At 47.4% G+C, this 24557-nt stretch overlaps 1 protein-coding gene across 1 annotated transcript; it reads right to left on the reverse strand.

The window, feature by feature from the left end:
- Nucleotides 1–14824: 14824 nt before the first annotated feature.
- Nucleotides 14825–16887, reverse strand: LOC144169048 (transcription factor Sox-3-like). Its single transcript, XM_077698045.1, has one exon. It carries the CDS (start codon nucleotides 16565–16567, stop codon nucleotides 15665–15667), a length of 903 nt encoding a protein of 300 aa, XP_077554171.1. The 5' UTR covers nucleotides 16568–16887; the 3' UTR covers nucleotides 14825–15664.
- Between the last annotated feature and the right edge of the window lie 7670 nt (nucleotides 16888–24557).

Raw genomic sequence — 24557 nt, forward strand, 5'->3', positions numbered from 1 at the left:
CCCATTAATACCCGCATACGCGTGCCCACATAGTACAAACCCGCACTGGGCACTTTTTTCTCTCGTTCTTGGATGACAAATTTACTGTGTACCGCATGCACAACGCTTCATGGAAATCTTATAATCGCTTATTAGTATATGTGTCGCAAGCGGCGGCGCATTATTGGCCACTCTTGTCCCTCGTGTTGTCCTTATAACAATAACGCGCAGGCGAGCCTTACCTACAATTCTCATTTTTATTTTAATTTTTCACTTTATTACCTTAAGTAGCGCTTTCATTCTCATCTTCATTTTTCATTTTATTCTCGTTAAAGTAGCGCTCCGGAGGCTGCTGATTATGCGTCTCCGACACTCTATATACCGCAGTGGGTTTACATGCTCCAGGGAGCACCCCACAACCTGAAGGATTCCCCGCGAGCGTATACCGGGATGCTGCAATGTGGGAAAATAATGGCAAGTTTGTGCTTCAGTCCCCGGTCGCAATTCACAGGGGGACGGGGCACGGAGGATTGTGGGTTACATTTAGAACAGCAAAATACAATCCTTCCCTCTCCTAGCACCCCCCCCCCCCCCCATCGTATAAGGACGAAGCCCCTTAGGGGCTGGGGCTGTTGGCGTCTCATCTCGTCGTCATCGTCATCGTCGTAATCGTCGTCTAATGTAGTCACGGTGCTAAAATACCGGGAAACTCGTTCACACCTCGCGCTAGAACGTAATGCGTACTAAAAAAACAAATCATTGGCACTCGTTTACGCCTCGTGCAAGACAGCTTCGTGCTAGACAGCTTCGTGCTTCAGAGACAAGATACTTTTACAGCAAAGCTGTATACCTCTACCCCCGACAGTTTCATCTCCGTTGGCAAAAACACCAAGGCACCGAGAAAACACTTATATACTGCATGCTTCGCCCATCCCCTAGTTTCACGTTTGTGGAGATGGCCCGGGATTTTTTTTTATTTATTTACTGTTGGCACGTCCCGCACAACCCTTTTTATACACTACACTAGGCCGCTCTCTTTCGGGGAAAGAAAGTTCGACATAGCCAAGTTTGTGCCCCGCACACGATGTTTATGCAAAGCGTATTCCACCCGCAGTTCTCCCCCCGCGAAAATTTATTCAGTGGAAACATTTTGGTAAGAAATCGAGATTTTTCCGGCAACAAAACTCTTTTACAACGAAACGAAGCTCCTTCCACAAATATAGGCTGGGTGCGATCATCATCTACACCCCAAATGTGTGAATAATTTGCCAGTTACTAAATTTTTCCTTCATTTCATGAACGGAGCACGAAGACACGTCTGGAAGTAAGGCTCGCCCGTAAGGTAACAGTGGTACGTTTGCAATCAATGTTGCAGCCAGGCAAATTAATTAACGCTGTAGACTTCTCCTAGAACGCAAGGGGGCCTTACGGGAATTAAGCTACAATTACGTGTTCACCTATCTCACTTGACAGTGCATTTGTGGGAGTGCAATTGGAACGGGCGACGATATAAAAAAGTTGTGACGGAGGGACTTCGTGATGTGCACCTACGAACGGGCCTTTCTCTGAAAACTGGCCTATACATAATAACATGGTGCCGTAAAAGCACGCAGGAATGCAGAAATACGGCCGAAACATTCGCTGAAATTGTAACAACCACGCCATTTGGGTCCGCGATATTTTCGGCCGTCCGTGCGATCGTTTTGATACCGGTATACCCAACGTCACCAAATAAAAGGTTCATTTAAAGACATTAGTAATACTAAAGAGCCTCGAGAGTGATCTCACTTTATATTTGATAAAGAAGCTCGCTTATTAGAATCAGCTACTTGGTATCTATCGACCAGCGAGTCCGGCCGGCGATCGTTTGGAGCCGGACATCTTAATGGAGTAACACCAACTGATTTTGAGGTCGAGATAGCGGATTTACATAACTCCATCAACCGCGGTTTTTTTTTTTTTTTTTTTTTTCTGGCCGCGTGTTTCCCAAAATTTGTTTCCACTGCGTGGACGTGGCGCTTCAGAGCTGGAAAGCCTATCTTTCTCGCGTTCAAACGCCCTCCTGTAAAAGTTAGAAACGAAATACAGAAGTGATTTTGTCCCTTTGGAAGTGCGAATAATTTCCACAGGCCGCAATGAACCTAGACAGGATGTTATTTACTACTTTTTATTCAATACGTGACAGGAATCCGGTCGATGGCTTGAAGTTACGAGTGCTATACTCAGTCGGCACTTGAAAATCGCATACAAAGGCATAGGGTCGGATTCTTCCAGTTAAGTTGTGCTGCTTCGGCATTGATGACAAAACTTACTGTTGCTGGGGCCGGATGAGAGTCTGCGGACGTTGTTGAAACTGATGCAGTTGGGTCATTTAACTTCTCCTTCCGCCGGACGCCCATCATTCGACCACGAGTGCAAACCCGCATACATACGTAAATATAGTACTCATATACGTATAACGGCACTATACGTAAGTAAATACGGCATCTCGTGCGCAAAATGAGACCAAGTGAATTTGTCAAATTTCTGCTTCTGTTCGCATTGCATAGACGGGCTTAAATAGGCGTACTTTTCATCGTTTTCCCGTCGCTGAAGCAACATGCAATTAATAAGTTATACGTCCAGAAAGACTAAAAACTGCCATGCGATGTCTGCGCGGCCGCAACAATGGCATCACTCCCGCGAAATGACGCGATGCGATGCGATTAGACGATGGTTGGACGATGTTCAGGCGTTTAAAGTTCATGCATACGTACTTGCGTTTGCGCCAATATTACTTTCTAAAAAAATCTTTAATTCTATTGGCAACAAACATACGTGTCGGAATGCAGTTCTTGTGTTTTTTTTTTTGTTTTTTTTTTTGTAGAGTTGTACACATCAGTTTCGGTTTCCTGCAACAAAACGTTTGGCGTCCTTGATCGCGTACTCTCCTTGGTCGCGTATCCTAGATCGCGTCCTCTCTCAGGACGCGATCTCAGGAATCGGTATTTCCCGCGTCTGCTTTGCTGTCGGCTGGAGAATGCATCGGATAAGCCTACCAGCACCGGTCAGGCCGGGCCAACCAAAGGACAAGCCAAAGAACGATCCGAGACGTGCGCAATGGCTGAACGCCCCCGGCGGCGACATCGGAGATGCACAACTAAGGGGCGTTTCTCCTACACCTCCGGAGCCCGTCTGTCTCGCCTCTGTATACTATAGCCACTGGTTCATTAGAGGCGAGTTGACACAACGCCAACTGTCCGCAAATTTCGAAGAGAGCAGGGGCAAGGGGGGAGAAGTCCGCCCGGAATTTGAACCACCGCAGTGACGTGATACTCGCATCTAGTGTTCCACACGTCGCAGTTACAGGAACAGGAGGGGCCGCTCACAAATGACAAGTACACATTTCGAAGGCCTACCCGTCATGTCGAATTCATTAATGTGGGATTTCAGCAATCCGAGCTGCTAAGGGGCGAATTTTTGAATAACGACCGCGTAGTAAGCTCACCCCCCCCCCCCCCCTTCCCCCCAACAGACAAATATCTGGTCACAAGCGACTGCATGCGTTCTTTATGTGGCAAAAGTGATTGCAAATGCGTTGTGCTGCAGACTGGACTGCTATCCTGCGCAAAAAGTGCTTCTCGTATGCCTTGGTTTCTCGTTTTAGAAGAAAAGCTTCGGTTTATTTTAATTCCTTACGTCCTAGGTTAACTTCGCTGACCATTTCCTGCTTTCAACTGGACTTACATTTTCTACAAGTGTACCAATTGCACACGCATATGCAACTTACAACTGCAATGAAGTGAAGCGTATCAAGCCACGTGTCCCATATGGGCTAGTATAGAGTTATTGTGATTTCATCAGCTTTGCTAAGCTTAATACAATCTACAAACAAACAAAATAAGGCCACTGTTTTCCGGGCACAAGTCTTGTCGGTGCTCAGTTTTCACTGCGCAACCGAATTGAGACGACCCGCCGGTGGCCGGCCGACTGCTTTTGCCAGCGCTGTGGCCGGCGCGCGGCGCCAATTAGAGAAAGTGCGCGTGATAAGAAACGTCAACGGAAATCGGAAGGGAGGATTCAGAAAGCCAACAACATCTTCGAATCGATGTTTCTGCCGAATAAATTCACGTAAACACAATAAGAGCCTATACACTCCAGAATTCAATTAGTCCCGCAATGTTTGCAAATCATCTCAGTGTCCCTTTAAATGTTCGATAGATTGATAACTGAGCCACCGTGGACACTACATTGCATACTGAGCACGTAGCGCCGAGCGAATAGATGTGTTTCAGGATATGATGATGCTCCTCCCACGCAGTTCTTCAATCCAGGGCCTGTTCATGACCGCTGGAGTAACTGTGAGCAAGTCAGGAAAAATTCTGCTGGAGGAAAATGTAATGTGATCTATTTGCCTTTGTAGTGCTCGGCTAACTCCGTATGAGATAACTGTAAAGATTTCAACTATCGGGATTCGAATTCAATCAACACATCCGATTACTGGATCAGTTCCTTGAATAAACCAGTCGATTATTCCGGTTAAATTTCGACATCATTTCATTTCGCAAAATCAGAGCTCTGTCTAACAAGTTCTGATAAGCCAATGGTTATGACTGTTGTTGTACCAACTGTTCTATAACAGCAGGTTTACCAAAGGGATCTGTTTTAGGACATCTGCTTTTCATATTTTTATAACGGCCTGCCCAGTCGTGTTGGATTGTTTTCTGGTGACTGTAACAAACAATATATCTTTATTTGCATCTGCATCACATCAATCTGATGGTGGGAGCTGCAAGTAGCTTGATGGAAGCTTGACGAGGCCCGCATCCCCCTTCTGTAACCAAAGCCCCCTGTTTGCTACATTTTAAAATCTCGTCATCTTCTCATTCAGTCATCTTGCAGAGCTACCTCGACAGCGTGTGTAACAGGTGTCGCGGAAAGTGACGCATGCTACTTAATGTTAAGAAATGTAAAAGCACGCCTGTTTTATAGTTTTCTTGAGACCACTAAATTCCAATGTATCCTTTGTTGTAATTGGGAGATTGGCTCACCAGAATACACAAGCCAGTTTAACGGTGCTTGTTTGTTATCTATTGAAAGAGCTGATGAAAGGTGGCGATCACCATATTTTCTGCACTTAACTTTCGGCGAAACACATCTCATTTGCACAGTCGTATGGTGCCGCCAAGATTACCTGATTATTTCAATAGTTTTGTGGGTTTGCAGGTTGAGCCCACACTATCTACAGGCTCGACAAGTGTATCTAATGATAACAAAGTGTATCTAATAAAAAATAATATAATTAAATATAACAAAAAACACAAGTCGAAAGAATCGTGCACAAGTCACGCCTGTTGGTTTCTCAGCAGTTGGTAAGGGTTCAGGTGTGCTTCAATCGTTACGCCTGGTTACGCCGTATACGGGGCTATTCCGCTCTGAAATGTCACATGTTTCACTATAGACCTGATTGGGTATTTCAAACTTCCGGCTTTTTCACCGCGGTGCCAAATTTGTGAAACAAATGCACGTTTTTGGCTGTAAATCCAAGTACCTCACATGCATTTTCCCACGTCACATAGTGACGTAGTAAGCGGGTAATTTGAGATCCAACCTATTAAACACAATGTCTGAGTGATACCAGCAACATTTCCTGTCATACAAAATTGTACACCGGTCTGTGAGCCTGCAAATCTTTCGAATAAATGAATGGTCTCTTTAAGAGCACCGTTTTATCCCCAGTTAACTCGTACGAGCACCGTGGGCTCAATAATACGTCCAACCGTTCCTGGCTAACTTCCGTTGAATGCGTAGGTGCTCAGGCGAACCGCCTGCTTCGTTTCTTAGGGCGCAACTTTCCTTCTGTGTCTGCGTCTCTCAAATTGCGCATCTATAAAACGCTAGTTTGCTCAAAACGCGCGTATACATGCGCCATTACGGGACCTTTATTTTGCTAGCGAAGTTATTAAGAAGCGAGCAACTCCTTCCATTTTTTCTCATTAATACGTCTTGCATGAAGAGTACCACGTAACTAACCTGTCTTACCATGCCGCCTGAAATGCTCTCGCCTATCTCTTTCTCACAGAATTGACCATTGCAACCTTTATTTTAAAGAAATCAGCGTCTCACCACGTCATCGTATGTTTCCCTTCGCTCCTATCATGGTTCAAAAACAAGTGTGTCATCCTGTCGAACCAACCACTGCAGCGACTGATTTGTTCCAAGTGCAATCAGAGGTTGCAATCATCTTGCTTATGACATTCTGTCCTGCATTTTCGACCCTGCTCAGTTTAAAACGCTTCTCTAACATGTTTAAACCATATTTAGTGCATTCCACTTTGCTACTGTGTTACTTTTGCAGAACTATACATGATCGATAATGCGTTGATTATACGCACGATTCGTGGAAATGATAACTAGATTAAGGTAACTCGATAACTTAACGAAAGTACGGTGGAAAAGTTAGGATTCGAGCATTGCAGAGGGTAGGAACCATTGTAAGTTCATAAAAGGTCCCGCAGTGGACATAAAACAGAATGCCGCAGCTGATGATGATGATGGTGGTGTTGGTTCCGACGACGATTCACAATTTGCAATGCGGGCGCAGAAGACAATTGTGCAGCACGTATTTCTTTAAATTGTGCTCCCACTGTAGAAAAATTACGAAAACCATGATTGGAGAGAGGAGAAATTTCGAAATACTTGGTCGCAGGCACACTGACGCGAGCAAGAAAAGTGAAATGTAATTTGTTGATTGATTGATTGATTGATTGTGGGGTTTAACGCGCCGACGCAACGCAGGCGATGAGGCGCGCCGTAGTGGAGGGCTCCGGATTAATTTTGACCACCTGGGGATCTTTATCGTGCGCCGAAATCTCGTACACACGGGCGTTTTTGCTTTTCGCCTCCATCAGAAAAGCGGCCGCCGCGGCCGGGAATCGAACCCGCGACCTCGTGCTCGAAATGTAATTTGTGCTTACAAGTGTTCAGTATAATAAGGCACGTGTAATGGTTGTAGCCCTTACAGTGCGCGTCCAATTCGTTAGCACAAATGACATTGACTCACCTGCAGTTGATTCAGGCGGTTTTCGAGCACCTGTCTTGGGTTCCTTGTCTTTTTTTAATTTACGTAAGTGACCTGCCGGATAACATATTCTTTCAAATATGCCTTTTCCCTGACGACTGCGTGATACACCGCAAAGTTTCCAATGATACAGACTCCAATGATACAGACTCATCCCTCCAAACAGACCTCTACAAAATTGTTTAGTGGTGTCTCATATGGAAATACTAACAAATGTAAGTCCACGTAAATCCACGCGTCCGTACTAACCCAGCGTGCGCAAGCTATCATCTTAACAACAATTGCCTAGAATAGTTAATTCTTACCATTACCTTGGCGTCCACATTACTAAAACACTTTCATGAAAGCTACATATCGAATACGTAACTTCCACGGCTAATCACAATTTAGGCTACATCAAAATAAATTTTTACCAGCTCCGTCGTCATTAAAGTTAACACTATACACCACGTACGTTCGCTGACAGTTGGAGTGCGCATTTTCAATACGGGGCCCAGGCCATGCTACACTAATACACGCAGTCGAAGCTATACAAAACCACTCAGCTCGTTTCACCGTGACCAGCTATCATCGTATAGCTAGCGTAACTCTCGTGGCAACGACGTTACGTCTTCCAATACTTGCTACCCGCCTGAAGCTATCTAGCGTTCTTCTCTTCGACAAAATATTTTATCACGATGCTTCCTTGCGTTCTCTTTGGATTGAACCTGCACGATTCATATCATCCCTATAGCTATCATTCACAAAAGGTTAACGTGCTCCGCCACACGCCCGCGTACCACCAGTCCTTTTTTTACCCGAACCAGCAATGTCTGGAATGGGCCTTTTCAAGTAGCGCTCTGAGCATGCGCTACTCTCGCTCCAAGCGACCTATACAAAATGCAAACAAAACGACGCCATATTGGATTATCCAGTTGCGAACGCCGAGCCAGCTAAGTGAGGCTTTGTATTCTGAGCTCTGAAATCGGCCTGCAAGTAGGCGCTGGCTGCCATCTAAAGATTTCGCTGCCACCGAAACCATGCGCGGCTCCTGGGACGTCTTCCTCAACTGCGCAGGGCAGGCCAGAAAAAAGAGGGCGTGTTCTTCTACAATACCCCAAGCATGGTTCGGGCGGCCGCCGCGAGAGGGCTACGCTACTTGAAAATGGCCCAATATCTACCAGCCACCCTAACAAGATAGCCGACCCCACACTGTTCAAAAATTCATTGTCAAAACTTGTTTAGTCGTTTTACATGAGTCGTGTACTTATTTTGTTTTTGTTTTTCCTTTTCCTCGCGCTGCCGACAATTTTCTTTGGATAGCCGCTTCCTTGTGTACGTTTTGTTGTAGATTTTTTGTTTCTTGCCCCTCTCCTCTGCAATGGACTTCAATGTACCCCGAGGGTATCATAAATAAATAAATTGCACAGCTACGGGCTTTCGTATACGAGCACGCTCCTTTTTAACTGTTCCTACGATTACAAGCGCCACTGCTTTTATTAAAGTTTTCTTATCCTTTTATTAGTGTGCCATTACAGCAACCTCTGTCTGTATACCTTTCGCACTAATTTTTGGTCGCGTATGGAGCTGCTTCCTTATCAAAACGCTATCCCCTTCTCAACCCAACCCCTGAGCAGTGGGAGGACCGGCTGCCTAGCGAAGGGCGACCTGGGTGACCAGCTTTATCTGATATCCCGGGCGCAACTGGCCGCCCGTGCCGAGGGCCTCGTGGGCTAAGGACGCCACTTCCAAACGGCTAAACCACCCACGCTTCGGCTCGAAGTAAAACCTTTATACCACCACCACCAGGTCGTTCGCTTATTGATGACCGCCATTATTGACCTATACATTGACCATAATGTATAAGAGGACAGGCTTTCGTGCCAGCGGCCATGTTCCCTCGCTGTGTCGGTTCAAAAACTGGGTTGTATCAGTAAGGTCTGTTCATATACAGTGCGCAATGAGCGCGCAAGATTTTCGCGGCAAAATTAGAGTTTCGAATCCGGTTTATGCCTTACTGCGTCTGAAAATGCGCCCTTCGCAAATGTCCGCAGCGCTCGCCGGCACACAAAACCAAGAGCTGAAGTTGCATCTTTGAAATAGAAACGTATTTTTCCATGCCTTCTAAAACCTTGTCCGCTTGCGTACGTCAATGGCAGACACCGTCGAGAGTTCCGACGCGAGTTATGTGCTGGCTTAGGTGGCGCCATCTGTGTCATGATTTCGTAACCGCTAGCTATAAATAGAAAAAGCTTGTCTTTTGTTCCCCCCCCCCCCCCTTCAAATCTGAAACCATCTTTGGTCGTTACTAGTACGTTCATCAACGTCGCAAGCGCCGGCATAACCAAAGCACGATTTAAACAAGCGGTTAAATCCTTCAGGGGCCGTAGCGAAAAAACAATATATTGCTACATTCGCGATTTCTGTCCATGGCACTGCCTCATTTTAAAAAACCTGACTTCTACATTGACATAAGACTGCCCTTGGTAGAAAAAAGGAGGAATACCGAGTTATGTCTTGCAATTTTCGGTGCGTCAGGCATCCGCGTAGTAGTTGTGTTTGAAAAATAGTACGAGAACAATATGGCGGGCTTATACGTTACTGATATTACAATGTGTAGGGCTTGAATACCTTTTTTAGCTATTTGCGTTCTTCCACAAAGCTCTAAATACTGATGTAACCGTCTAATTTTATAAAGTCACCCGGTTAAAAAGCTTGAAGCATGCAGAGCTGGCACCGTAAGTTGCGCAACAATTCCCACCAGCCTCTTAAAATAGTGATTTTTATGGACGGCTTGTTACACATCAGACTTATTCAAAAGAACTGGTTTGTCTGAAATATTTTTGCCCTCGATACCGTAATATGCGCAGACAGGAGTAAATTAATGTTTACAACGTTGCGTTACGCGATAGAACTCCTTGAACCCAAATATAAAGGTTGATAACAATTTACGTTTTTATTTACATATTCTTGCTAAGCTCGAAGCATTGCCCCAAGAAGTGTACGAATCTCAACCTTTTTTATATAACTTTCATGTTATTGTAAGCAGTTTAGTGCTTCCACTTTTAAAATTTAGCCTTATAATTTGTTTGCTGCGGGGACTTGGAGCTGAGCGACCGGTTTAGGCCTTCTCTTTTCGTTATAGTTGTTGTACAAGAAAACTGCTCACGACCTCACTGCATTTGTAATAACACGCACGAGTGTATATAGTGCTGCTTCTTCTTGTAGGTTACGAAAACTTGGTTTCCCCCTACATTAATCACGTTAAATTTCATGACACAAGACCTCACCCATCTTACGATATACGCATGCAGAACGCTTACGCATTAAAATGAGGGTTTGTCTGTCTGATTCATTAGTATAAACGAAGCGCGACAAGAATAGACACGGATCGAAAGAGACGAACGGAAGGACTTCCAGTCATTACTAATGACACCTCACACCCGCCAAGCCTCACCTATCGTAATCTTATGTGCGTAGAACCATTAAAGAAAATCAGTTCGATGAAGCATGGATACGTGCATTCCTATGCCGTGGTGTGTCCTGTTGTTTGCATTGAAAGTCTTCTGGCTCTTCCTGCACCTCCTGATTTCGGTAGAGTGGGGACAAACCTTTGCGACCAGAAAATACGCTGAAAGGTAGCCCACCATCTCCATACTTCACCAGCACCCTGATGCATCATCGATGTGTCCTGTCGTTAATTCTTGTGCATTGCTGTGCAACTTGCGAATAATATAAACATGCGTTCGGCACCTAGGGGAGGCAACGCCAATTTTTATGGAAAATGTTATTTGCATGATTAGAGAGCTTTAGCACAGCGTATACCGTGTTTACGCTACCGTGTTTGCGGAAGCCGACTGCGCGTGCGCGAGAGTTACCGCGAACAGCAACTTTCCGGCACCGCCTTTACCGTCGCCAGCGAGCTCCCGGAAAAGACGAAATGTACCATCGCGTATTGATTACAGCAAATGCAGTGCTCTCGGCCCTTGATGCTTGGTAAAGCCGATAAATGTAATCTTATTTGATGTTGTTCATTACGCTCCTGTTGAATGATGCTCAGCGTGCTACGGCGGCCTCTTCTTTCCTGAAGGTCACCGGGCCAGTACAAATGCCAACTTGAGTATACAACTGACTGTTATAATAACTGGGCGAAATGCCCATTTCGAATTTATTTCACGGTTTTGCAAATTCGTATACGCATTTTTTCTTACGCGCGCGACCGCATCCCCTCTATTGAAACCGCACGGCGTCAATAGGCACATTCCGTGTTGGCTCCCAGCCTGATAAGGAAACTTAAATTAGCTATTTAATGGTCGGTACACAAATCTGCTAAAGTGCTCGTATCATACTGCAAAAAGAACCTCGTTATAACGAACACTGATATAGCGAATTATCGGCTAACTAAATATAAACTGGTTATTCACGCTTTATTTCAATGACCCTTATTCTTTTATAACGAAACTGAAAGCATGAGAACCGTGCGCGATATCGGATATAACGAAGAAATATTTGACCGGGAGTCTGAGAAGCTACTTGAAAAAAAAAAAACGCCTTCCGAAACTGCAGGAGTATAAAGGCCCTTTTGTTCGTGGACAATGTGGACAACTTCATTCTGCCCACTGCTGTGAGTAGCCACCAGCCGAAGATCACATCCTTCATCAAATAAATAAGCACGCGCAGGCCTGTTTTGTCATGTGAACTTTTGTTCTGTTGTAGTTTCACGTACAGCCGGTAAAAGGCTTGTCTATAACACAGCTTTCGTACTCTCAGCCCTATCCTGCCCCGACGGAGCGGGATTTGAATAAAACGACTGCGGCATTCGGAAGTCTTAGCCCTTCGCTTTTGCCTCCGACATGTTTGGAACGAGTATGTTTCGGCAGTTTTCGGTAGTAGCTGGTTGAAGTTGAAATCGCTGTTATAGACAAGCGTTTTACCGACTGTACTCATGTTCCGGTTCATTGAAGCTGAAATGCAGCAAGGAGATAAGGGGGAGCTTGTTTCAAACAAGGTAACCCTATAATCCGCTATAATTATAGCGGATTCGAAGCCAGAAAAATGCATTTTTGTATCCAGTATTTTTGCGGGAGCCGATTTTTGTTAGAGCCGATTTTTACCTCTACTGTTACAACGAATATCGGATATAACGAACGACCTTACTGCCCCGATACCACTTCGTTAAAACGAGGTTCGACACCTGAAAAATGACACATGCATGCCTTAAACGGGCACAAAGGCCGGCTGTGAACGTTATTAAAAACCAAATAAGCCTAAATCATACAATGTGAATGGTTCTGATCTAGTTTTATGTGCGTTTTCTCTGCTCACGAGAGATCCGTGTGGTTATAGTGTAATTTCCTCCGTCCTATAGACACGTCACATCGACTCGATGACGCCGGCTGTGACGAAAGACGCGCAAGCGCGCCAAGCTCAATGTCGCGGATTTCGGGTCATTCTTGCCCTTTGTACAAGTTGGCGTAAACTATGAAATCGGAAAAGAATTAAATGTATTGAAAAATGAGATATCATCCAACATTATCACAGACCAGTGCATAGTATTTAGCTGGCGAGGAGCTCGAGGAAGGCTATTTAATGTTTGTGCTGCTTCTAAAAATAAACATGCCCTCCTACTTCCGCTAAGCAATGGAATATCGAATGGCACTAAAACTGCATCCAGAAGTGCGGGTTCGGCTGAGAACTGCTACAGTGTTTTGAGCTAACAGAAGGTTCAAACGAATCTTTCCATGGCGCGAAGTGTATAAATAGTGTAATCTTTCGTGATGAGACGCGTTTGCGAGCGCCATATGTGGTACAGTTAAACCTGGATTTAACGAACCTCTGTGTAACGAATTCCTGGATTTAACGAAGTTTTTCAATTCCCTATTCCCACCGCCATTAAAGCTCATGTGTTTGCGATCTCTATGTAACGAAGGCGTTGCGGCGTTGTTACCTTGATGTAACGAACTCGCTAAGCTGAACAGGCAGTGCTTTTTACACTTTAACGGAAAAATCGACCGGAGAAATGCACTAATTTATGGGATACTAGGGCTACGTTAAGGAGCCAGCAGCTATGAGAAACATCTAGAATCGTCAAAAACCAAATTATTCATGGTGATATTAATGAAAAGAGCAGCTAGCGCCACATCATGGCTAACGTATACCACCACCTTTAGGTATTCCTCGTGTGGCGTGACGCCAGGTGGCAAGAGTAACTACACTTCAATTCTTTTTTTCTCCCGTACCGCGAACTACCGTGTGTTTCCACGTGTGAGTGCGATGTCGGTTCGAGAGTCAAACTTCGAGGTGCTCGGCCTCCTTATCGGCGGGTAGTCTCGCGTTGTCACTGCTATCTGTGGTATCGGTTCGCCGGTGATGATTACTGCTGGAAAAAAAAAAAACACGAAGTTTTCTCTTTTCAAGACAAGCTCGCATTTTTAAATTCCGTCACCGCTCGGTACAGTATCTCAGCTAGCACCCTTTCAAAAACGTTCAGTGGGAAAAAGGGACGGCCATTCAGCATGTTTGGTTCTTGAGACGCGCTTGGAACAGTCATTCAAACTAAGGAGTTGTATGTGTATACTCTCCAATGTCTTATCTTCGGTTTCACATTTACTTGAAATAGCACGCATGCAGTTAGCAACAAGTGATAAGGCTCAAACAGCCGATTAGCAATACAGCCCATTAAGTCAGCTCGCTCAAAACGGCCTTGAACACCAGGTTGTTGCGACGTTTGCTAACACCACTTAGTATATAAATTTGCGAAAGCGTAGGCGCTATGTCTATCCACAGCGCGAACATTCACGGCGTTTACGTGCGGTGATTATACTTGCGATAACGGCATCAAAAGGCTGACCGTAAACTCACTAAAACACTCGTTTTAGGGGACAAGATACTCCTCTACAAGCACACGGAAACTGGCCCTGAGACGTTCTTTTGGCCGACCACAAAATGATAATTCAGCCGGATATCAACTCCGTTCTGTCAAGCCTTCAGTTATCTCCGGCTGTTTTTGCATAACCAGAGGAAAGTTTTGGCGCGTGTACACGACGACACCTTTCTTGTCAATGACCCCAGACGCAGCGTCAATTTGGAATATGTTCGAGCCTATAAAACTACATTCTCCGCTAGGTGTAAACCTTGTGATCTTCCCGGGAGACGCATCTTATAGGATCTGCCTCGGTCTTGATGCTTTGCTAAACAGTCTTGCCGAGTTTAACCCCAAACCCTTCCTTCACATGTCCAAAAACTCGTTGTCGAGTTCCCTCGATTGCGTCCAATGGGCACGTCAATCGTCCCTTTTCGCGTGGTCACTTGAAAACATGTCGGCTGATTAGTTCATGCGCATTCATGCGTTATCTTTTGCAAAGAGCGATTGAAGACGTCCAACATGTTCAGAACATTTCATACGTGTGCTCCATGTGCAGCGCTGCGTTATACAAAACGACGCCAATTGCAAGTGAGACGATCCGCAGCGTGATAAACTATGAATATCACAGCAAAAGTAGCATTTGGAAAGCTGTGAAGAATTGGTATTTGATTTAGGAGCAAATATCCTGGTGAGAAGTCACGTCCTGAATGGCCTGACATGTTAAGGGAATTTGCACGGGTATAACAGCATTGCGAGGATGGCGTTCCGGGGTGTTATCAACACGCCAAGAAAAATGCTATAATAGTATTGTACGAGCAAGAACATGCCTTCACAGCCTGCGAATACATTCGAGGCTATGGTGATGCTACCAACGGCGCACCGCCGAAGGAAGCCAGCGAGAAGTAAAGAGACAAGTCAGACTAACATATTCGAAGGCCATATTTTTTTTTGTTTCCACTGTTGTCGTCCTTTATTTTTGACCGTGTCGCACGCATGACTCATGAGACAGTGAGAGTGCTTCTATGTACAAATGGTTACCGCCCGCAATTCGGACGTGCACACGCGGCACGGGACGCGACAACAGGAAGGTTTTCTATGCTTTTTTTTTGCTCAATTTTCTCTCTTTTTTACACAATTGCGAGTCTCACACACTGCACAGCGTCTTGTGTCGGTTAATCGCCAGGGGGTCCACACGTCGCGGATAGAGAGACAGAAGCCGCGCAACAAAGTGCCATGGAGAAGATAACGAACCTGCGGCTGCTGCTGATCCCGCTCTTGCCACGAGTCGGTGCCAACGGCTACCAAAGTCTCTGTTGCGTCGCCGCTGACGGCTGGCCACAAGGCGCGCCGGAGATGATGACTGGGCACGACGCCCGGTCGGTCGGGGTTGTCTCCGCAGGCGCGCGCACGGACCAGTCTCGCCGCGTCGGAATCGCGACCGTGTCCCCCACACTTGGTTCAAAGTTCGCACGCACCCACGCACTTTCACGCACACACACAGCAGCCCAACCACCTCGCGCGCGCGCGCTCTACCGCGCGCGTGTTGTGTGAGCCAGAGCAGCGAGCTGAGCAAAGGTGAGAAGAAGCACAACGTCGGCGTGCGTGGTGCGCGGTGCCTGCTCTACAAAAGAAAAAAAAAAAAAGAACACCGAAAACGAAGACGCCAACGAGAGTCCGGACTCTGTTCGTGCCTTCGGCCTGTTCCTTCGAGATCTGTGTATGTACAACACACCTTCTTCAGCGGCGGGAATGGAGCGATGGGCACTCACCGCGGATGTCGGCTACTGAAGATCCTGCTGCTGCTGCTGCTGGAGCTGCTGCTGGTAGTGCATGGCGAGCCGGGGGTCGGTGCCCTCGGCGCCGCCTTGCGGCAGGTACATGGAGATCATGTCCCGCAGCTCCGGCGTGCACCCCGACCGGCCCCGGGGGTTTCCTGGCGAGCCCTGGGGCGGCGTGGGGCTGGAGTCGGCGCCGCCGGCGGACTTGAGCTGCATCTGGGGCACCGAGGCGTAGGGGCTGGGCGAGCCGTACGAGCCGTTCATGTAGGGCAGCTGCGGGTCGTAGCGCGGGTAGTGGACCTGCGAGCCGTAGCCCTGGTACGCGTCGTGCATCATGGCCGCCGCCGCGCTGGGCGCGTACCCGTTGGGCATGTAGCCGTTCATGGCGTACATGTCTCGCGGCACCTGCGGCGCGCTGGCGGGCCTCACTGCGGCGGCGGCGTCGGCGGCTGAGAGCAAGCCACCGGCCAACGGGTACTTGTCCTTCTTGAGCAGCGTCTTCGTCTTTCGTCGGGGCCTGTACTTGTAGTCCGGGTGCTCCTTCATGTGCACGGCGCGCAGCCGCTTGGCCTCGTCGATGAAGGGCCGCTTCTCGGCCTCCGAGAGCAGCTTCCACTCGGCGCCCAGCCGCTTGGAGATTTCCGAGTTGTGCATCTTGGGGTTCTCCTGGGCCATCTTGCGCCGCTGGCCGCGCGACCACACCATGAACGCGTTCATGGGCCGCTTGACGCGGTCCAGGTCCTTCTTCGAGGCCGCGCTGCCCCCGCCGTGGTGGCCGCCCGCCGCGTGGCCCGGGTGCGGCTGCTGCTGGCCGCCCGGGTGGTGGTGGCCGCCCTGCAGGCTGGTGTGGCCCACCCCCACCTGCTGCGGGGGGCTGGAGGAGACGACGGGCTTGAGGTCCTCCATGGGCTGGTGCGGCGGGGGCCCGCCGTAGGGGAAGGCGGCCGCGTACTCGCGCTCGAGCGACAGCGCGGCGGGGCTCGCCTGCTGCTGCCGGTGGTGGTCGGCCGCGACGCCGCTCGAGCACAGCTGGCACGGGCAGGCCGCGGGCTGGCGCAGGTCGGCCGCCGCATCGTGCTGCCACGCGGCTGCGGCACGCGGCCAGGACGAGGTCGACGTGGAGGCCACCGCGAAAGCTGGGGCTAAACTGGGCGACGGGGCACTCACACCCGCGCCGTCCCGCACACAATCGCCACACTGCACGCACGAGGGCCGACAGGCTCGGTGTGACCGCCGCTCGCTCCCGGCCGCCCGTCCGGTCGCCGCGGCCGCCGAGGCGCGCGGGCTTCCCGGCTCGCCATTGGCCCCCGCCTCCTCTCGGGGGGAGGCGCCGGCACGCCCGCGCGCAGGCGCGGCTTCGCAAGCGCCGCCAACGCTGCCGCCGAACTCGCGCCCAACACCGCCGCCGAGCGGCGCTACGCTACGGCTTGATGCGCGAGCGTGCGCGCGATCGCGCGCTCCGTGGCTGCGGTTGCTGCGGCCTCTGGTGGCGCGGCATCGTTGCGTGCCGGAGGACGCACGTTTCCCGGATCGCACGCGGCCCCCGCTTCTGTCGCGCCCAGACCCGTTGGTAGGTAGCGTTGATTGTAGTACAGGGTATTACAAGAACTACCAGCGCATTGCAGCTTCTCAGGCAACGCTAGCCTCTTCCGCATAGCTGCCCCTTGCCCTCTCAGTATTTCTGTGCGGGACTTCCCTCACACTTTTGCTACAGTGCGTCGACAGTCTGTCAAGTCATTTAAATCTTTCTCGCGGCCGCCTTTGCCTTCGCAATTTGGATTCCTGCCAGGACTTTGTAGATATGGCTGCGTCCCATCCCAACAAGGGGTCGCATCACAGTTTTCTCCGTTAGGTTCATAATCATCCCAGACACGTATATATCCAGTCCGCACGTACCAACCAGCCGCATCCACTGAAACCATCGCTATTAAACGGAGGTTCGGTGCCTCGGTCGGAGAAGGGTCAGTCGATATTGCTTTCTGCTTTTAGCGTCAGACCGTGTAACGTTATGTTCTCGACGCTCTTTTTTTTTTTTATTGTCACTTTCAAAATTTTATACAAAAAACTTTAAAAGACATTTTTAATCCCATAGCCTGGCTGGCTAGTGTCGGGACCAATAGTTAGACGTACCGCATAACTCCGCAAACGGTAGCCAGTGGCAAACGGAACAGTTAGAAATACGTATACTGGATTACACAGTGCATTTTTGGGGACAAAGAAAAGCGCAGATTATTCATCAAACTACAGCACTATCCTGTAACATAAAACGCTTCATGGCCGCAGAATAGTTTTGTACGGCTTCCACATCTGCCGGTATATCATTCCAAATAGGGCACCATGAAATTCCATTATCCGCCGAGCGTATACATTTTTAGCAACCGGCAATTTAAAGCAATTGTTCGTGGCAGCTGTTGTACTGAGCGCCGGTAACTTAAAAATGCTTAGTGGTGGAGTGTCGCCCTGTTTTACTATTCTGTTTATTATATCCGCAACGCTTATTACTTGAAAAGACTGCAGCGGAACTACGCGCTTGTATTTGAACGGCGGTTTACTGGTATCAGTCCTATTCGAAAATGTAATAATTCTTATTGCCCTCTTTTGTAAGCGGCTGAGAGGTTTCAGATATGTTTGATATGTGCGGCCCCACGATTTTATACAGTATCTTAGATGGCTATGCCCAAATTCGAAATATAGGGCACGCAAGGTGGCCGCGTTGAAACATTCACGGGCTCTTTAGTAACGTGTGACAGCCATACGCCACCTTCGAGCATGTCTTATCTATACGAGATTTCCAGTTCGTATCTGAGTCAAACATGACACCTAAATATTTAAACGTGGTTACTCTCTGTATACAACAGCGTAGACTCCAACTAAATTAAAGCTACAAAACTCGGGTTGTACCTTCCTGGAGTGGAAGACCATATATTTAGGTGGTTTCGTTTAAAACATGAATTAACTCTCTGAAGCTCTTCATTGATTTATCATTCGATCTGATTTAGGCTGTTTCCAACAAAAATTAGTGCCGTGTCATCCGCATACATTAGGGCTTCCGAGTGCAGCAACACAGAGGGAAAGTTATTGACATAGAGGGAAAAAAAGGACTAGGTCCAATAACTGAGCCCTGTGGTACTCCTGCGACCACTGACTCAGTAGAGGACACAAAACCATCTATCACTACTCGTTGCTGTCGGGCGGAAAGGTAGCATTTAAGAAGCTTATGGATTCTGCCTCTAAAGTCATAATCATGCAGCTTAGTTAACATTATGCTGTGGTTGGCTGAATCAAATGCCTTCCTTATATCTAAGAAAACTACGATGGCTAGCTTGTTATTGATTAGGGCCTTAATAACTCGTTGGAGTAATACCAGAACCGCAGAAGACGTGGATCGTGCGACCGGAAACCATGGTGGTTTGGGAAAATTATACTATGTTTGGAAGCGAATGATGTAATTTGCGCTGAAAGTATCTTTTGAAATACTGTATTAATCACCCTTTGCACAGATATTGGCCTGTAGCTCGAGGGATTGGAGCGGTCACCATCTTTGTATACAGGGACGATTTTGACCAAGTTCAATTGGGTACGTACCACAGTCTTGCCAGTGGCGAAAAATATGCGACAGGTGGACTGCCAAAATGTCAATGTTATTTTTTATCAATTTAACTGTAATAGCGTCAAGCCCGGCCGCTTTACTATCATCTAAATTCTTCACCACTGATAAGTGGTGTGGCAGTTCTATTTCAGACATACCAAACCTATCGGAGACTGGTCTAGAAGGGCGCGTATGACCCGAAGTGTCAGGAAACTGGTCAGCCAAAGACCCCCCGACGTCTGCAAAATAGTTGTTAAAACTATCCACCGTGTCCTGTGTTATGACATGAGGCAACACGTGTTTATTGTAATCTAAACCAACTGCATTCTTAACGATCTCCCAGACTCTTTTGGTGTTGCCTTCAGCTTCTTCGACGAACTGAAGTATTCTTTTTGCGCTATAAGACTTGAATTGTTTTAGGTAATATTCATTGTTCCTATGCTGCTTCCATTTGTGGAACCACCGATTCTTCTGTTTTAGTATCTCCAAAATAGCGGGTGTCACCGAGGGGTAGAGTGGGTTGATATATTTATTATTGATTGTAGTGGTGCTTAATAAGGCAGCATGTTTAAGCGAGCGTATGAAATTCGCGTACTCAGTATTAACAACCTCTAGCGCAGAAATCAATTTGACTTATTTTGTTTCGTAATAACTTGTAATCGATATTGGTAGTGACTTTCCCCCTGGATGGTTTAACATTCAGAGGTTCAATTTTAAAGGCAACCAAAATAGGCTTGTGGCAAATTATTGCACAACACCATAGCGTCGTTCAGTCGACGTGGCTGGCTATAGGGGCCAGAACAAACGCCGTAACAAGGTGAGCTGCCATTCACTCTTCCTCATAACGCCAACACCGAGCATCCGCTGTGCACCGCCTCTTGTTCTCGGTACACCATGTAAGGCTGGCCCTATGCATGGTTTTTGAGTACCCCTCGTCTCTGCAGCTTCAGATACGTGGCCAATAACTGTCACAACTGACGAGGGTTAACGTTTCCCCCGCCGGCATCCGGCGCCAATCCCTCGGCGATTCCCCTGGCCACCGCGTGGTGGCGTGTGAATTAAGAGCGCGCTGGGCGCGCACGGTGGCGCGGCGGGGTTACCGCCGAGAGGTTCGAGCGCGGCGTTGGCTGAGCGCGAGGCGTGGGGATGCACGTATATTGTTAGGGTCGGCCTATTTGCATGGGGTCCTCGCTCCCTTTTTTACCGCACCGGGGACTTGTCACTTAATGCGTAGCGCCCTCTCTATTTGCGGGCCAGACATGCCTTAACGCTGCGTCCCTGCTTAGAGAGGGACCGTGGATTCCTGTGCAGAGTACGAACGCATGTTCAGTACGGTTCGGGAAAAAAAAAAAAAAAAAAAAAAACTACGTCTATCTATATAGGTACCCAATTTTCTTTGGGGTTCCAACTGGCATTTATTTGGGGTTCCAAGTTCCAAAGGGTATTTATTTGTCTTACTGTTCATGAAATTCTAAGAGGTTCATCATTCGTAACGTACCATGCCATTGAGAAATCCAGAAGTGGCCGCCGTAAAGGCAGTGTGGTAAAGCATGTTTTACAGGGTGCGAATTTCGCCCGCGAATTCGAAACTACGGCGCCGTTCGTGTGGCAAAACGATCTATTCTCGTCGCTGTGGCAAATCGCAAATGTTTGGAACGTCTGCTGTGAATGCCACTTGGCGTTTGGCGATTGCAATGAAACTATGAAAATAGGTGGTTTTGCCCAACGAGCAGCGCCAAAGCTGCGAAATCGCTGGCGAAATTCGCACCGTGTCATATTTTTCCCGAAACACGAATTCAACACTATATGGTCGAAGGGGTCTACTAAGAAATTATCCCGGAAGAAACGACTCCGGAACTAAGGATCCCGTTACAAATGGCCCCAGATCGAATGGACCCAACTCCGAAGTAGGAAAAAATGGTCCCGGAACGAATGGTCCCAACTCAAAAACAGGAAAGAAAAAAAAAAGTGGTCCCGGAGCAAATGAACCGGGGGTTAACCTGGAAAAAAAAAAAGAAAAAGAAAGAACGTTCGCAGAAAACTGTTCATCGTGCTACTTTTTCTGTGGGATCAAGCTTGCCGTAGTGGTTTGTGTCTGCTTTGTAAAAAAAAAAAAGAAAAACATTATCCATAAAGCGATCCGTCCCTTTTACTCGATTTTTCGCGGGGAAAGAAAGGTGGGTGCTTTTTAACTAAGATGAGTTCTTGCGTGCTCATATCGAGAAAGGGTATACGACAGAGACTCAGTTTACACGGTATATACGAGACGGAAAAACCGATTTTTTAAAAATCCCGTTACAACTAACCCCCCCCCCCCGTCTTTAAATTCACACCGTTCACCAAGAAATAACCAAAAGGCAAAAATACACTATTTTGGAGGGCTGCACTTTCATGAAAGCAAAACACTAAGCAGCAGCTCAAAAAAAAAAAAAAGCTTAACGGCAGTGGACCATTTTAGCCGCCGCGGTGGCTCAGCGGAAAAGGTGCCGTGCTGCTGAGCCCAAAAAACGCGGTCTCGATTCCGGCCGATGCGGCTGCTCTTCATACGGAGGCCATGAACGCGCACAGCCGTTCTTCGTCGATATGTTGGCGTCCCGGGGTGGTCGAAATCAATTCGAGTCCCTCCACTACGGCGCGAATCATAGCCGAGGTGTAGCCCACGTGGCCACCAAATTTTAATTAGGAGACCATTTGGCCATTAAAAAGTACTTTTTAGATGAATGACATGCTGCGGAAACTTTGCAAGTCGGTACGACAGCGCAGGCTGGAAGAACATTGTCAAAACCTAACTAAAGACACGAAAAAAAGATTTTAGCAGACGTACTCCCTCCGACCTACAGCAAATGAAGCTTGATATTATTACTAAATTATACATTGGTGTAGCTCGGTCGTAAGGTGGCGAAGACAATGACTTGTACAAAGTGTCTTGTAGAGGTTGTGTGCGTCCGATGTGCTCACTACTCATATGTAATCAGTTGGTTTAGCTTACTTACCTGCAGTGAATCTTTGTGGTTGTTCAAATATATTAACTGCTGTCATTAATGTTCTCTTTTTAATATTATAAAACTATCTTTCAAGCCTTTGTAACGATTGTCTGTACGAGGAGGACGAATGTTTTGTTTAAAAATGATCATAAATATTATTAATATTTTAATGTGGTACGTACCTCATATATCGTATGGACCCCTTTTAGAACCAATTGGTGAGTTCTGTGGAAAAAGCGGAGGGGGAAGGGGGGGGGGGCGAAGAGAATGTACTGAAGTAAACTGCCAATTCAGGAACGACGTAGTTGGCAACGCAATAGTTTTCGAGAATGCTGGTTTGGGCCTGTTGGCAAAACATGACAAATAATTGAAGTGCTAGGTCAACCGGACAAGCGAGTCAACACACATAACTATTTGACAATAGTTTTTCTTTGGCAATATTTTTCCCTGTTGCAGCTTAAAAAAAAAAAAAAAAGAAACCACCCGATTTCCTCTTCCGGGTAGAATTACGAACCTGAAAAGGACGGCCCCATGCAGCATTCTTGTTTAACAGTGAAAGCGTTCCGAATTCACAGAAGCCCCAGTGACGTGTTTATGTTTTGGTTTCGTGACTGCCCGTGGGGCACCCGGAAGTCGTTGCCGCAACTTCCGGCAACCTTCTGGCTATCGCCTCCCAAAATTCCCCTTTACCTCTCTGGCCCCTCCCCATCGACTCCCCGCGTCCTCTTTCCCCGGGAAAGGGGACGTGGCAAAACACATGGCAATGATTACGACCGTGATTCGGCTCGCCTGGTACGCGGAACTATTTGCTCAGAATTTGGGCTCTTGCAACTTTCCCCCCTCGTGCCTGGTACGACAAGCTTATGCCAGTCTTAAATGTTCTCTACAAAAGCCACGACACAGTTGCCCCGCCTCGCCGTCTTCGGCCGCCACTTATACTCCCCACCTTCTCGTCTGCGGCGCGGCGTTGCTGACTTGAAAATCTTAAGAAACCGGGCAGTTCTCAGATTTCTACAAGTTTGGTTTGGTTATTCGGCTTCAAAATAAAAGAGCTTCCTAATTTGTTAATTAAAGAACTGTTTCCAGTACCACTCAAACGTAGGAAAAAAAAAACAGTTCACACCATTCCTTTTAACTAAGTTCAACAACAATAAACAGTGTCAAGCGTGAAACCTTTCATTCGTACTTAAACAGCGCTACGTACGGCGCAACGGCGTACCACGTTCGCCACGGCACGGGCGTTGGCTGTATACACCCCTCAGCTAAACGCTGCGGAAAAAGCGGAAGCATTGGCGCGAGCCCGGAGGCTTCTTCCGCCGGAGGGCCAAAATTCGTGGAATAAAAAGGAAAAGGATAGCCAGCGTGCGTTTACAAGTGTGTGCCGCAAAGGAACGAAGTTGAGTTACAAAGAAACGGGGCAGGAAGGCAGGGGTAAAAGGGGCTGAGGTAAGAAAGGACCTCGGCGTTGCGGCGGCCGTACAATGGCCGACGACAGCGATGACGCTACGTTGCCTACCCGAGGCGCGTTTATGCGCCTCAGGTAGAAAATTCCCGGATTCTGCCCATCGATGTGGCGTGTCTTTCGGTGGTGTAGGGCATATCGGTGCCCCAAACTGTACCGCGAATTATCGGGTGCAAGCTTGTTTGAAACTGCCGTTATATTTTTATTTCGGTATAACGTATCTATAGGGACAACAATCTGGCGCAGTCATTGCCCTTTTATATTGACGCCGCGTTTTATTTTTGCCAGTTATTTTGTCTAATACCTCGTTCAGGGAACACCTCTTCTGCAGCCAACTGATCGAACTGTTTTGCAGATGTTTTTGTTTAGATTTACAACAAGACGTTAGTTTATATTTGCTCTTTCTTTGCGGCATGCAAATCAGCTAAGGCGGTGTTTACGATGGCGTAACGCATTTTTAGTGCAATTTTCTGTGAATGAAAGGCACACTCACCATTCAAAGAAAGCAGCTTTACAAACATTCGGTTGTCCCCAAAAATGCAGAAAATCTTATCAAGAGTTTTTGTAGGCTGCGCTGTCTCGATAAAATGAATTCGCAAACGCAGTTGTGGCAAGCTTTTTTTTTTTTTTCCGGGAAAGCTTCTATATCTCTCCTAAATGCTAAATAAAACGCGTACGGGTTGAGCGCACAAATAACACTCTTTCCCGTGTTCGTGCAAACCAACCTTTGAATTTTCCCAGAAAAACTTACAGGCCTGGAGGAGTTCGCGGTCTCCAAAGCGTCACCGCATTGATGCAAAAAAAAAGCGATACATTCACCATGACCTCACACAACCTTTCTGATCAGTGCAACAAAAAGCC

The sequence above is a fragment of the Haemaphysalis longicornis genome, unplaced genomic scaffold, assembly GCF_048455015.1.
Source record: "Haemaphysalis longicornis isolate Haplotype H1 unplaced genomic scaffold, Haemaphysalis longicornis Haplotype H1 scaffold_2, whole genome shotgun sequence".
Classification (NCBI taxonomy): Eukaryota; Metazoa; Arthropoda; class Arachnida; order Ixodida; family Ixodidae; genus Haemaphysalis; species Haemaphysalis longicornis.

What these genes read in the sequence shown, in the direction of transcription:
- LOC144169048 (XM_077698045.1), bottom strand. Translation starts at nt 16,567, where the DNA reads ATGGAGGACCTCAAGCCCGTCGTCTCCTCCAGCCCCCCGCAGCAGGTG.